Source organism: Mytilus californianus, unplaced genomic scaffold (genome assembly GCF_021869535.1).
Source record: "Mytilus californianus isolate M0D057914Y unplaced genomic scaffold, xbMytCali1.0.p SCAF_3, whole genome shotgun sequence".
Classification (NCBI taxonomy): Eukaryota; Metazoa; Mollusca; class Bivalvia; order Mytilida; family Mytilidae; genus Mytilus; species Mytilus californianus.
The window spans coordinates 62066414-62082686 of NW_026262679.1; the positions used below are offsets into that span (position 1 = coordinate 62066414).

At 31.5% G+C, this 16273-nt stretch overlaps 1 protein-coding gene across 2 annotated transcripts in view; it reads left to right on the forward strand.

Annotated features, from left to right (window-relative positions):
• The window catches only part of LOC127734966 (limbin-like), a 47175-nt gene that overhangs the window by 18765 nt on the left and 12137 nt on the right, over nt 1-16273 (forward strand). For both annotated transcript variants that reach the window (XM_052245018.1, XM_052245019.1), the window contains exons 16-26: nt 1099-1171; nt 1693-1884; nt 3603-3712; nt 4899-4996; nt 6526-6618; nt 10082-10190; nt 11574-11720; nt 12202-12303; nt 13938-14063; nt 14534-14587; nt 15887-16056. In XM_052245018.1, the coding sequence (XP_052100978.1) occupies nt 1099-1171; nt 1693-1884; nt 3603-3712; nt 4899-4996; nt 6526-6618; nt 10082-10190; nt 11574-11720; nt 12202-12303; nt 13938-14063; nt 14534-14587; nt 15887-16056 (1274 nt within the window). The remainder of the gene's footprint in view (nt 1-1098; nt 1172-1692; nt 1885-3602; nt 3713-4898; nt 4997-6525; nt 6619-10081; nt 10191-11573; nt 11721-12201; nt 12304-13937; nt 14064-14533; nt 14588-15886; nt 16057-16273) is intronic.

The following is a 16273-nucleotide window of genomic DNA, read 5'->3' on the forward strand; positions in this document are numbered from 1 at the left end:
TGTTGTCTATTTTTTTTTATGCAGGTAGTCATTAAAAAAAAAATCACATAATTATGAAAGGATGTACATCTCTGAGGATCAAAAAAAATCTAGAATTAAACTTGTTTTCTTAACCTGATTTTTGGGTTTATATGACTAGGAAAGTAATGGAGAAAAAAATCATATGGTGGTGCACTTCTTTTTTTGCTAAGGCCGTTTGAAAGTACCCATTTTTAATGATTTTCCAATTTTTCATCAATTTTTACCTATTTTTGGGTTATTATCATGAAAAAAATCACAGTTTCACAATTAAACTTTTTGTCATACTTTCAATAAAGATGAAGTGGACCAATCTGAATAAATTTAACTTAAAAAAAACTATAGGTTGGTGTTAATATTAGAAAGTTTTATAAAATTTTGTTGCTTTTTCGAGTCAAATTGTCCATGCCGTCAATTTTGTAAATTTGTGATTTTTCTCCTTTTTTTAGAACAAAAAGCATATTATTTCAACCTCTTTGTTATAAATGATTGAAAAAAACATATCTAAGAATTTTGAAAAGAAAAATTGATATGGGGTTTTGGTAAAACCATTTCTTTGTTCTCCTCACCCATTTTCTCAACATTTTGGCGAATGACACTGACTGGATTGGCTATAAAATTGGAAAATTTTATTACTCAAAAACTACTTATTGTAAGTACACAATTTTTTCACAGAGTTTAGTTTGATTATAATATTTTTTAAATTCATTGTTATTTTCCACTTGTATCACATGTTTTGGAACTAATTCAAGAACGAGATTTCAACGAGACTGAAACATCAGAAGAATATATCCTTAATAGACATTATAGTAAACATTAAATAAAGTCAATGTCATGAAGGTCTGGAAAATAGAAATATATGTTTTAAAATACTAGCTTAACAGTCTTGATAAAAATCACTTGAAATGGCTTATATGAATTAAATAAACAGAAAATGCAACAGCAAAAGCGCCAGTGAACAATGAAATGGAAAAAAGTGTCCACATTGATTTCTTTCTGTTTTTATAATGAGATAGCTGAGAATTAAAGAATGATTTTTATTATGGCCTGGTTGATTTTTACATAATATCTGTATTGTAGAGAAAAGAACAGAAAACGAAAATGGAGGATTTTGAAGCCAGAACTATAGGGACACAGTCTGAAGGGCCTGTTGGTGAGTTGATTAACACATCTAGCTTTGAATTAAAACAAATCTTAGCAGTAAAAAAATTTGATTTCTCTTGTAAAACCAGTCACACATTTGATCAAAAACTAAGAGCATTTGAATTTTTTTCATGAAATCTGAATTCTGAAATATGACGTTTTTTGATGTACTAGATAGCAGCATATTTTAGTAATGACAGTAAATGAGTTGAATATGTCTTTGAAAAGGGGTAACTTTATTTCTAAAATTGTCTTTTTAAAATGTTTGACTAAAAATGGGGGAAATATAGTCTTGACACACATTTCCTTTCTACCTTTTATAACTAACTGTAGATATGTATCATATTTTACATGATGTATTATGTCAAGTTTTTGTTTGATCTGATCTATATATATGTCAGTAACATTCCCTGTAAAATACAAACTTTGAAGGTTCACTGAGTACCAATAAATCAAGGTGCTTGAATCGGAAATAGAAAATGATATTCTTTCATAATGTTTAATTGTTTATTTTATAAATTTTTATTGCAGACCCAGAAAACTATTTGACAGAAAAAGCCCAGCTACAGTCTAAAAATAGACAAGAGTTATACAACTTAGAGAAAGAAATAGATGAAGTACAGTCCACAGAACTTGAACAGTCCCGTGAAGAAGCATTGGAGAAGACTAAAGAGGAACTACATATTCATGAAGAAAATTTAATCAAGAAACTAGAACAAGAAGGTACAGTTTAAAGCTGTCTAAAGTAAATTCATTTCGGACTGAAGGTTTTGTTCATACTTAAAAGGTGTTTGGCTTATAAAGTTTTAAAAATAGAGATATTTTGTACTTTTAGTAATTTAATAAGCCAGAAGTTGGTCAACAACAACAACAATAATACTTCATTTTTTAAAAACAGGGTTACACAGTTAGCTGTATATAGATTTTTGTTTATTTGCTCTGCTTTATAAAGTTTTTACTATACGTATATTAATCGATTTATTTATAAGGAAAGGTATTAATATCAAAGGAAAGATTCCATGGCCTTTATTTGTAATGGTAAAGTTTGTTATGTTAAAGGTAGTATATGAAAGTAGTTACAGCCGATTTCAATGAGTGTGTAGCTAAAGGTAATATCTTTGGTTAGCTTGCTTGCTAGCTGAACCGTGAAGTCATTGTTATGTAAGGTATACTACCCTCCTTTCGAAGTAGCCTAGTCCTACAGACAGATAGATTGGTTATCTGTCGGACTAGTCTAATCTTAAAGGAGGGTAGTTTACCTAACCTAACAATGACTTCACGGTTCAGCTAGCAAGCAAGCTAACCAAAGATATTACCTTTGCCTACACACTCATTGAAATCGGCTGTAATGTGTTAGAAGTAATTGTTTCCTGAAAATTTTAAAAACATTCATAGTCTCCATTTTTTGTAATTATACCCCCGCTTTAAAAAAGTGGGGGTATACTGTTTTAACCTCTGTCTGTCCGTCCGTCCATCCATCCGTCCATCTGTCATTCCGTCCGTCCGTCTGTCCCATGAATATTTTTCGTCGCATCTTTCTCAGGAACTACATTACAAGGATTTCTGAAATTTGGTTTCAGGGTTTATATGAGTCAGCTATACCATGTGATGCGTTTTCAGATTCATCACTCAACAACTTCCTGTTTACCTTATACTTTTAGCAGGGCGGGGATTTCATTAGTGAGCAGTAGCTCACAGATTCACTTGTTTAGAAAGTCTTCTGTGCATTTGTTGTTAAGATTGTTGAACAATGGACAAACATGTTGCCTTTTTTTTTGCAAAACCTATCTTTATGCATCACAAAAATATAAACATAAAACAAAATTTATCTGAAATTATAGTATTCAAAAACAGTGAACCATCCTTTAAGCTACGTTTACCTCAAATATTCTGACTAGTATTTTTTGTTGTCTTGTTCCTATTTTTTTAGTTTTTGCAGGTAGCTATTTAAAATAATCACAATTAAAAAAAAAATATTGATAGACATTACAGTTAACATTATGAGTTTTTCCATTGTCAACAGTGAATGTCATGAAGGTCTTGCAATAAATTCAACAGTGAATGTCATGAAGGTCTTGCAATAAATTCAACAGTGAATGTCATGAAGGTCTTGCAATAAATTCAACAGTGAATGTCATGAAGGTCTTGCAATAAATTCAACAGTGAATGTCATGAAGGTCTTGCAATAAACCAGAAATATTTGTCTGAAATACTTGCTTTACAGTCTTGATAAAAATCACTTTAAATAGCTTGTCTGAAGTAAAAAGACAGAAAATGTAAGGTGAAAAGTGACCACATTTCTTGCTGTTCTGTTTTCCTGTACATAAAAATTTTGACCACCAGCTAATGCTTCAAAATTGAGAATTCTTTTGCTTTTCTTGATACCTTGTATTTCAAGGAATCTATTTTTGGTACATATATATATAAACCTTTATTTTCAGGCATGGACAGATCTAGAATCAACAGTTTATTGGATAAACATGAGCGAGAAGTTGATAGGTTGGAATCTAAACAGAAAGAACAACAGACACTACAAAAACGACATATAGATGTATGTCTTTGAAATATAATATTTTGCTCAAATATGTCTCACTTAATTACATGTATGATTGAACCATACTTATATGAATAACTTTGTGTAGTGTTGTAAATAGAGATTTAAAAAAAAAAAACACTTGAATTTTGAAAACAATTGGGTAAGATATATAAGCAATGGTTCATTAGATATAACAATGCAGTTTTTTTCTGGAAAAGCTTGAAGTAAACAGATTTATAACTGTTGACTGATTCGAAGAAGAAATTAAAAAAAATCAGATAATACCAAGAGAGCAATAAAAACATTAAGTTGAAAAAGAATGGGTATCTCTATGGCTTGGATTCTTCATACATTAGAGATTTTTTCTTCACGTTTTCAAATTTTTCTAAATATTTTGTTACCTGTCTGGCTTTTTCGTAGACTATTAATTAAACATATATTGCCAGCAATACCTACATTTCTCTACATTTAAAAAAAACCAACTTGCATATCAAAAGCACTTCTAGTGATATATTTTTAAAATCTTGTTATTTCTACTTTATTGTTCATTCAATTTAATAGAAATCCTAAGACACTTTTTTGTTACCAAAAATTCTAATTTCTCAAACGCTTGTATCTTAAAAACAAGCAAACAAACCTATCTTATATTATATGCATGCTCCAAGGGAGTGAGTATACTGCTTTACATCTGTCTTTCTATATGCCCCTGCATCTGTCTGGACCATAATACATTTCTCAGCAACTACAACCCATAGCTTCTTGATAGATAACACCCATTTTCATCTGATTATACAATACCATGTGAAATGTTTTCAGTTCCTTAGATAACATACTTTCTGTTTGATGAAAAATTGTATCTTTTACTGCAAATGGAGTCAAAAACATTGAGGGGGGGGGGGGGGGGGGGTAAATTAGTGAGCAATACTATCATTTTCCATAATTTTGATAGATTATACATTATCTATTGAAAAATACAATATATATGAAAATGTTGTCATTTTGTATTCCAGCAGTGAATGTCCTCAATCAACAAATGGAAATAGGGAAATACACGGTTTATTTCATCCATTTTATGGACAGTATTAATATTGAATAATTTGTAGATCACTTAAAATGTCATCCAGGTTTTAATGTGACAACATTGAACTGTAGATCTAACACATAATGAATTCCAGATATAAATTTATTTTTTGAATTGCAGGAAGTACTTGCCCAGAGAAGACAGGAGTGGGCAAGAAAGAAAGAACAGGAGAAAGTTGAACAAGAACAATTGAGAGATTATGAAGCTAAAGTTGTCAAGTATGTTTATTTTATTTTTATTATCTTAAATATTAAAGTATATATTCAGTATGGTAATGACTGACAAAATTTATCTCTTAACTTAAAATCATATATTCTTCAAGCTAATTGATCCTGTTGAAATTTCACATGCCACGAATTCTAAATGAAACAAAAAAAGATAATTGAAGTTATATATGCATAATAAGCTATATAATTCCTAGCCAACAATGATAAAAAGGGTTATATATTTATATAATATGTATTGAAGGGATATTTGATTCATTTCCCTTCAGTGTGTACAATTAAATGTCATAATTATTGGTTATTGGGTTACTGGTTATATTTGATTAAAAATGTAATTTACATGTAAAAGAAAATAAATATTAAATACTTATGAAATTAAAATAGCCTCTTTCTGTAGTAATTTATTTTTTAACTTATTGAAAATTTCCAGAAACAGATGGTTACAAAATATAGCAAGACTTGTCTCCCTTTAACTGTTATTTTTTTCTAATGGAAATATGACACAAAGTATTATTATATTTCATGTCAAAATGCGTGATTGTGATTGGTTAATACGAGGGAGACAATTTACTCTATCCCATGGCAAATACTCTATTACCCTTCACAGAGATGCTTGATCATTTGTGCGCTTTACTAAGTAGGGATGATTGTTATGTACAAGACGTCATAGTTAATTACCTTGAATTTTAAATTCAACAGACAGCAATAACAGAACATTCAGTATAATAAATTAAATAACACATAGCTGAAAGGGTGATAGAGCAGATTGTTACCCTCGAAAAGACATTGTCAACCTTGGCTTCGCCGCGGTTAACAATGTTTTCTCGGGGTAACAATTTGCTCTTTCACCCTCTCAGCTTTGTGTTATTTATATATTGCCATCTGATTTCAGGTGAGACACTTTGATCTGTTCTTTCTGGGGTTAAATGTAGTTTTGTGTAGTAAAGGGGCACAATTCATGATCTGGATAAGGATTTTTCTGTTCAGATTCCACAGTAGCTTGCCAGTATGATATAATAACCATCATAAAATTGACACATTTGATCTAACTGCTATTTTTGATAAAGTTTTTGCCAAATTAGATATGAGCCACATCCTACTCAAAAAATGGTATAACAATATCAACATTTTTGTATACATCACCTAATACAAAAATACCATTTTAGGTAGGACATTGACTCTAAATGTTATTGGCAAGATCTCATAATGAGGCTTTTCAGCATTTTATTAAGTTTGAAACTCTAAAGCAAATATGTAAAACAAACTCAAAATGTAAATACTTATATCTTACAGACAATTTAAATAAATGAATGTTGTTATAAATTTATAATACTTTTTTTTAATTTTTAAATTCAAGGGTCCAAAAGTTACCTTATAATATCTTCTCCTTTCTAAAGAAATATACAAAAAGTATATTTTCTATATTTCATTTAAGAATATGTACATTGAATGTACTGTTTTACTGTAGTTGAAATTATTTACACTTATTAAAGTTTTTCATTAAACTATTTTACTGTTTACAGCAAATTGATTTGTGGCCAAATGAGCATCTCTGATGAAGAGAGAGACAGAATAATGAAAGAACATGAAAAACAAATGGTTAAACTTGAAAACAGGTAAATAATTGATGTAGTACTAATTTTTTTCAGTATTAAAAAAATTATAATCATAAAGGATTTGGTTTACAAAGAGTTTGTATTGTCCCTGAAAAATTGAGATTTCTAACATCATTTTTGCAAATGTTTTGCCTGATTAATGCAAAATTAATGTTTTATGGTATCCTTTTTCACTGATGATGCCAGTATGACATCATAATTATGTGTTTTGGCTGAAATACATATTATATGACCACATTAAACCTATATTTGAATTGTTTCTGATTGGTCATATATAAAAATTAGGAGATGTGGTATGATTGCCAATGAGACAACTATCCACCAAAGTTTAAATGAAGTGGATGTAAGCAGTTATAGGCAACAGCAGGGTTTTCCCAGGTTCAATTTTTTTTTTCGCCACCACTTTCGCCAAAACAACATATTTTTCGCCACTTCAATTTTTTTTCGCCAACTAACATTAACATATTTTTTCGTTTAAAATTTTCCTTCTTTTAAAAAAAAAATCAGTTTGCCACATTGTTGTCTATTATAATTCTAAACATCTTTTGTTTTAATCTACATTGTAATAAATTCACATTCAACAAGCATTTACGTTTTAAAATATACTGAAAATTGCAATATAGATCATGAAATTATTATTTTTGACTTCTGCTGGGGAACACAGGATTCATTGGCAGTAAAATTATCGGATACTTCCCGTTGAAGGATAAACACTTCAGATTTTTTCTAACTTTTTGATATTTTCTTCATAACAAGTTTTCTTTTCCGGACCATGGTTAAAAGAAAAAGCTGAGAAGTAAACTGACTATGATTCAAACACGTGCGTCGCTAAATGGATTGTAAAGTACCCACTTCAAAACAATTTCTATCAAAGTTAAATTAATAAAGGATAAAGTTTTAAGTCAGAGATTTTTCTCATTTTGAACATTTTTCGTCGTAACAACAGTTTTCCTGACCATTGTTAAAAGAAAAAGAGGGGACTTAAAACTATGCTTCAAACAAGTGCATCGTTAAAACGATGCAGAAGTACCCTCTTTAAAACAATTACTTCTATCAATGTTAAAGGATAAAGTTAAAGTCAGAGATTTTTCTTGCTTTTTAACATTTTTTCGTCGTAACAGTTTCCTGGAACATTGTTAAAAGAAAATGAGAGGACTTAAAACTTCAAACAAGTGCATCGTTAAAACGATGGTGAAGTACCCACTTCAAAACAAAAATTTCTAGCAAAGTTTTTAAAAAAACCTTAAGTGACATGGGGTGCCATTTAACCACACCATTTCATTAAACAATACAATCAACACCTCTATTAATTATAATCCATTGTTGCTGATAGCTATAAAATGCAATCAGCTGAATATTGATTTTCTATCAAAATCGTAACGAGGTCAAGGTGAATTCCCAGTATTGTCTGATAAGGGAAAAAGGTAGAGAAACTTGATAAAAAGTAAACAAGATGGACAAAGTCGAACTGTTATATTTCTTTCGTCAAATTATTTCGCCAATAAGGAATTTTAATCGCCACATTTTTTATTTTTTCACAAAATGCGAAAATGGCGACCGCCAGCAGAAACCCTGCAACAGTACGGCCTTACTCTGACCATTACCATTTTTGAAAGGAAATGCATCTTGAAAGGAAATGCATCTTTTACTTTTTTGGTTGGAAACCAATTGTGATCTTATTCTTGCCGACTTGTTCCTTTTTTCATATGATTCAGGTCTGGAGCTGGCATGTCAGTAACTGCTAGTAGTCCTTTGTTAATTTATGTTGATCATTGTCATTTTGCTTAGTTTCTTCTGTTACCTATTCTAACATCGGACTCTGACTTCATTTAAACTGAGTTTTACAGTGCGTATTGCTGTGTGTTTGTTTATTCTACATTGGCTAGAGGTATAGGAGGTGGGGTTGAGATCTCACAAAACATGTTTAACCCCGCTGCATTTTTGCGCCTGTCCCAAGTCAGGAACCTCTGGCCTTTGTTAGTCTTGTATGTTTTTTTTAATTTCGGTTCATTTATATGTTTTGGAGTTTAATGTGACGTCCATTTTCGCTGAACTAGTATACATTTTTGTTTAGGGGCCAGCTGAAGCCTGCCTCCAGGTGCGGGATTTTCTCTCTGTGTTGAAGACCCATTGGTGGCCTTGGGCTGTTTTCTCCTCTTTGGTCGGGTTGTTGTCTCTTTGACACATTCCCCGTTTCCATTCTTAATTTTATCATACAGGAGCTTCTCAGGAAGAATGAAAAGAAACTAGTATCATTCTTTAACATAACATTCCGCTATAAAGATGAAGTGCTCTCACTTAATTATTCAAAGTTTGGTGACTATGTTAAACACATCCTATCGAACTTGAAATAAAGGATACCAAATATTTAGATAAACCTGCCTCATATCTTGATTTACATCTACAAAATGGACAATGAGGGTAGTTGGGAACAAAACATTACTACAAAAGGGATGATTTCAGCTTCCCAATTGTGAACTTTTCATTTCTATGTAGCAATGTTCTGGCAGCTCATGCATTTGGAGCATATATCTCCCTGTTGATACAATATTCAAGAGCTTTTCTTTCCTATCTTGATTTCCTTGATAGATGATTGCTGCTTACAAGGAAGATATTGAACCTAGGGTTCCAAGTGGTTCAGTTGAAGTCATCCTTCAAAAGTTTAAGGGACCCCATCACAAGTTAGTTAACCATTATGTCACAGATGACCACAGATATGTTCCAGTTGTATTAACTACAACCCCCCCCCCCCCCCCCCCCCCTCCTCTTTTACTCAATTGTCACATCACTGAATGAGATTAAATCACATGACTTGTACTTGCATGTGCATAACTTACAGGTGCCATATGTAGAGCAAGAACTGCTGACTCTTCAGGAGCATCTGAGATCACTCCCAGTTTTTGTTAGGGTTAGTGTTGCACAGTCTTTGGTTTTATATGTAGTTTTTTTGGACTTGTTCGCCTTTTGCATTTTTCGTTTTTTTGCCAAGGTGTTGTCAGTTTCTCCTCGACTTATGAGTTTTGAATGTCCCCTCGGATTCTTCAGCCTCTATTTTAATTTATAACTAAAAAAAATTTTAAGAAATTTTAAGCAACAAGTCATTAAAATCACATGGTATTATATGCAAAAGTGTGTGGGCATGCATACAAGTAGCTGTAAAACATATGATGTATCAGGAAGCTTTCAGAATTAAAAATTTATATCAGTTATTTAATGTTCTCAAGTGTCTGGCTCTTAACTTTTATTTGAAACCCTGTCAAATTATGAAAATATATTATAAAATGCTCTTTTTAAAATGTAAGAAACTAATAGCTACTTCCATACAAGTTATCTGGGAATACTATAAGTGCTTAATTTGTGTATAAGGACATATTGAAGGCCTTAGTTGTCCTCCTTTGCAGAAAGTAGAATTATAAAAAAGAAGTTCTAAAGAAGGTTTTATGATATTCTCATTATTTTTTAGCTTAACTTTGAATAAACTAAGACAGAAAAGAATGTTGGAAGAAAAGTTATCCCAGAAGAAGGCTCAGTTAATGCAGAACTTACAAGAGAAACAAACTATAGATAGTGAGGTAAATATTTTAATGCAAATTCATAAATAAATGTAGTGCAACTGAAAGAGAAAAATCAGTCCTGGTAAAAAATTGTCCGGGTGGACACAAATTGCTTGTATAATATGTCCATGGTTACAGAATTTACTAGTATTTTTAGACTGATGTCATTAAATAATGTCCACAGATGAATTTCCTAGGTAATAATGTCCGTGTCCTTAATATCACAGACTTTTATGATTTTTATTACTTCAACATTTTTGTTTCTTTATTTTACTTTTGAAGTGATAATTATACAAATTCAGACCTGCCAACTATCCCAATTTATAGGTAATATCCCCCATGAGAGGTGTTGACCTGAATTTTGAAATTCTGCATTATATGAACTGAACACTCAAAACAGTCATTTTTAAAAACGAGATAAAAGGGTATTCAAGCACATACATACTCATTCAATCAATATTGTAGTAGATTAAAAACACTTATGGCAATATAAGAGGAGTATTAGGTCCTCTTGCACTTAAAATCCCCCATGGAGATTTTGAAAAGTTGGTAGGTATGCAAATTTGAATTAATATTAAGGAAAGTCTTAAATATTGAAATTTTAAAGGGACTTTTTTCCCCCAGTAAAAAATGATAACAAGTACTTTTATAACTAGTTAATTAGATTTTTTTATTACTCAAATATTTTACATTTTTGTAATTTAGTCATTTTCAGAAGAGTTCTATACAAATTTGAAAATTGCCCTAAATATGCATGAAAAACTCTCCATGCACATAATATACTAGAAAAGTAAGTCCCCGGAAATTTTTACTAGGAAAATAAGTGCCATTCTTATTTTACTAGTTATGGACTAATTTTCCAAGGAAAATTTATACTGGGACTTTTTTTTCAAGTAAAATTATGGTCATGGACTTGATTACCTAGGAAACAAAGTCTGGGGAACAAATTTTACAACCAGACCAAATTTCCTGTTACAACACCATTAAATGATGTTTTAAAATATGAAATTTGGAATCAAGCTTCATGTGAGCATGCTATGCCATGTGATGCATTTTCACATTCTTGTTCATCAACTTCCTGTTTACCGAAAACTTATAGTTTTTTTATGCCCCACCTACGATAGTAGAGAGGCATTATGTTTTTTGGTCTGTGCGTCCATTCGTTCGTTCGTTCATTCCTCCGTTCGTCCGTCCGTCTGTCCCACTACAGGTTTAAGTTTTTGGTCATATAGTTTTTGATGAAGTTGAAGTCCAATCAACTTGAAACTTAGTACACATGTTCCCCATGATATGATCTTTCTAATTTTAATGCCAAATTAGAGTTTTGACCCCAATTTCACGGTCCACTTAACATAGAAAATGATAGTGCGAGTACTATGGACACATTCTTGTTTCTTATAGAATCTTAGAAGAAAACTGGAACACAATGCTGAAGATGATGATGAGGAAGGACTGAAAAAGAAAATGTCGCTAATGAAATCTCAGGCTGATCATCGTATGGCAGTATTACAAGGGAACAGACTGAATATGGATGATGCTATGGATGAGGTACATAACTGATGTTAAAATAACACACTTTTCACATACCCAATACTCAACATGTAAAGTTTGATGGTACGCCATTTATGTTAAATGTTCTATTCCACATGTCACGGCACATTTTTACTAGCAATACTCTACCATCAAAACTGAAATTATATTTCTTTACTAACATGACAATTTTCTTTTGTAACTTTTAGATTTATAACAGCATGACAAATTTCTGAAAGTTCAAGATAGACAGGAATTTATTTTGGAAAAAACAATCATAAAGAAAGGAATCATAAAAATATTGTCTCCCTCTTTTGATGTATAAGTAGAAGTTTTTTAATTGAAATAAGACATTATGCTCATTTTGAATATAAATTGTACAAACCAATTGAAAGAAGAATATGAGAAATAAAGTTCAAACCTGAGAAATATAGAAAAATTTGACATTTCTGTATTGTGTAGAAATGAGAATTTTAAAAGTTTGATTTTCTGGGCACAGGTGCGAATAGAAATGATGAAAGAAAGAGCTCAAGCACTGAAAGATCAAGAAGAAAGATTAGGAGCTATGGTAGCATCACTTCAGATGTCAAAGGCCAAAGAGGTAAAATTTCAGAATGAAGCAAATAACAAACATAAAAAAAACAAGGAAAATTAAATGTAATGGAATAATTTCAATCCTCTTTATATGCTGTTCATGGAAAATTTTCATTGATTTGTTTTTCTTGAGCCTGCCACATTTATGTCGTGAAAGCGAGACATAGCATTCTTTAATTCCATCATCAGTGTCATCAACATTTAGATTAAATATGTGGTAAAGCTTTTTTAGCTCACCTGGCCCAAAGGGCCAAGTGAGCTTTTCTCATCACTTGTCGTCCGTCGTCGTTAGCTTTTTACAAAAATCTTCTCCTCTGAAATTTAACCAAACTTGGCCACAATCATCATTAGGGTATCTTGTTTAAAAATGTGTCCGATGACCCCGCCAACCAACCAAGATGGCCGCCATGGCTAAAAATAGAACATAGGGGTAAAATGTAGATTTTGGCTTATATCTCTGAAACCAAAGAATTTAGAGTAAATCTGACATAGGGTAAAACTGATTATCAGGTCAAGATCTATCTGCCTTGAAATTTTCAGACAAATCTGACAACCTGTTGTTGGGTTGCTGCCCCTGAATTGGTAATTTTAAGAAAATTTGCAGTTTTTGATTATTATCTTGAATATTATTATAGATAGAGATAAACTGTAAACAGCAATAATGTTCAGCAAAGTAAGATCTACAAATAAGTTATCATGACCAAAATTGTCAGTCGACCCCTTTAGGAGTTATTGCCCTTAATAGTCAATTTTTAACAATTTTTTGTAAATTTTTGTTATCTTTTACAAAAATCTTCTTCTCTGAAACTACTGAGACAAATTTAACCATACTTGGCCATTATCATTATTAGGGTATCTAGTTTAAAAAATTTGTCCGATGACCCTGCCGCCCAACCATCATGGCCGACTTGGTTAAAAATAGAACATAGGGGTAAAATGCAGTTTTTGGTTTATATCTCTGAAACTAAAGCATTTAGAGCAAATCTGACAGGTGGCAAAGATGTTCATCAGATTTAGATTTATCTGCCCTGAAATTTTCAGACAAATCCGACAACCCGCTGTTGGGTTGCTGCCCCTGAGTTATTAATTTTACACAAATTTTGCAGTTTTTTGTTATTATCTTAGATATCATTATAATATCTAATATCTAATACTATTAATTATGATTTTAACCTTATTTTACATGATTTCCAAAGCATCAGTAAATACAGGTGAGCGACACAGGCTCTTGAGAGCCTCTAGTTTAATTATTTTGTCAAATCTTTAAGGAATTTTATGAAATTTGTACAGAAACTTGTCTATGACTAAAAGACAATATCCAGAGTATAATTTGTAAACCTTCATATTTTATGAAACTTGGACAGAAGCTAATCTTCAAAATCAAGAAATAACAACTAAAGAAAAAAATTGATTTATTTTTAAATTCTGTGTTTTACTGATTAATGGACTCACTTTTTACAGAGAACATTACTTGTACAATGAGAGCAGCAATCGCAGCCAAAATACAGGGTTCCAGTTCTACTGAACCCTTTATGAATTTTTAATGTGTTCAAAGTTTCATTGAAGAAGCACACAACACACTTAGAAATATAAATATTTATTAACTCATTGGTCTAAAAAATCTTTTTTCTTTTATTGCAGCTTGCCAAAATAGAAGAGCAACAGAAAGCTATTAACAATCTGAAATCTAACCTGCTAGAGGATTTAAATGCCAGGAATTTGTTAGATGATACTGAAACACAGAAAATAATACAAAGTCATAGACAGGTTAGTTAAACAAATGGAGCTATTGTTTGGAATTTTAGAAATACTTGACTTTCATGATTAATTGAAATCATGTATGGGTAAAACTATTTATGCTTAATATATTCTGTATATTGTAAAGATCCTTACAAAATGACCACAATTATTTATAGAATCTAGTAATGAATATTGCATATGCATAAATGTTAAGACATACTCCTAGATGGTTAAATAAATGTTTATTAAGGTTTATTGCATAGGCTGTTATAATAAGACCTTCAAGTAATTTACAGTAGAATATCATGAAACTTTCACATAATTGAAAGGAAAAGTTTTAAGTTTATAAATGGCAGAAATATATATAGACAATTTAAAATTTGTGCCAATGACATGAACTTTTTTTTTCTCTCTTTGAATATATGTATATAAATAACTATGTTCACATAACTTATGTGATTTGGTCAAGTCACTCTTTATTTCTTGTCTTTTTTTAGGCACAAGATGATCTTAACAAACAAATGGAAGAACATAGAGTGAAACAGGAAAAGGTATATACTATACAATTCCTATAAACATTTAGTTATTTACAAAAATATATCAGATATCCAGTTTTCTGAATTTTTTGTGTAGTTCTATAGGCTGGGTTTCAAGAAGTGCTATCCAAGTTTCATCTTCGCTAGCCAAGGGTTACAATCCAGTCCCCTCCTCTCCACCCTTGGCAGATTGAAATAGAATTTCGGATCCACATGTAAATTATTTCCATTGGTCGCAGTTGTAACTGGCAGCATCCGATAAAAGTGCCTTTAAGATAATCACATGTAAATGTGGAAAATGTAAATAAACACTTGCCATGTCCTGATTGTGCAACAAGTCTTTATCCCCAAAACATAGGACGATATTTAGTAACAATTCTAAAGTTCTTAATGAAATAATTTAAGTTCCTGGGTATGTTTCTCGCGCAAATGATGGAATGTCAACATATATTTTCGGTTCCTGCTTCGTAAAATTTGTAAACACTAGACACAACCATTTTACGCCTCCACATTGAAGAGAGTTTAAGTGCAGCCATTGGTTAAGAATAATGTAGTCGAATTGGGCGTAACTTTTATCTACCGGTAGATGACGCAGCATTTTAATCACAAATGATGGCTTAATCTGCCAAGGGTGGAGAGGTGGGGACTGGATCGTAACCCTTGGCTAGCTAAGATGTCCAAGTTTGTAGTTTAGTGAATATAGGATGCATGGTTGTGTGGGCTAAAAAATCAACTCTTACAATTTCTTCAAAGAGTCTTCAATTTTTTGAATGTATATACATTGCAGATGTGCATCTCAGCTATAAATACATGTTTGGAGATTTTTGCACATTTTCCTGTTGTTGAAAGTGGTCAGTAGCACTGTTGAAATCAAATCCTGTGAAAGGTTGTGTTTCTCTGTTGACACTGCAGCTTCATCCATCAATAAAAAATGACCGATCAATATGGTCAAGATGACTGAAAGTGATGTTTAACATCAACAATCAATCAATCAATCTTGAAGTTGATAATAATCATGAAAATATATAAGATGTACAGTATTATGAATTTTTGCTGTAGTTTTTTATTTGCTGGGTTGCATAAAGTGCAAATTTGGTTTGTAGTATATTGAATGTCAGGTAGGGTGGGAAAAGACGGTAACTTTGTTTTGTTATCATTTTACAGTTTTCAAACCATAGCTTGCAACTTGTTTCTGAATTACAGGTATGGACTATTAATGAATAAAAAATGGCTCTGGTAAGCCTGAAATTGTTGTAGCTTTTTACCCATTATGTGCACAAATGTTACTTTATGAATAAAACATGCTCATTCCAGATGTTGAAAAAGAGACTAAGAGATAGACTAGAAGTACGTCAGAAGGCTATGGAAGAACAGCAACGAACAGAACTACAAGAAATATTAGTAAACTGTAAAAATAAGACAGCTATGAGAATCAGAGAAGCCTTACTGCTACACAAACAAATGATAGCAATGGAACAGTTCAGGTCAGTTCATATGGTGTTGGCACTTTATCAAATATTGTTTTCTCATATCTGCTATTATAGATCTCTGCAAACAAGGAATTATCTTGTCAATTCATTCATGTCTCTGTCCATGAGTCTTTTAGAATAAATTTCGGAACTGAATGGATTTGTATGAAATTTTACATAAATATGTTCATGAAGGAAAATAATTCTTCAGGTATATTGGAGAGGAGATCAA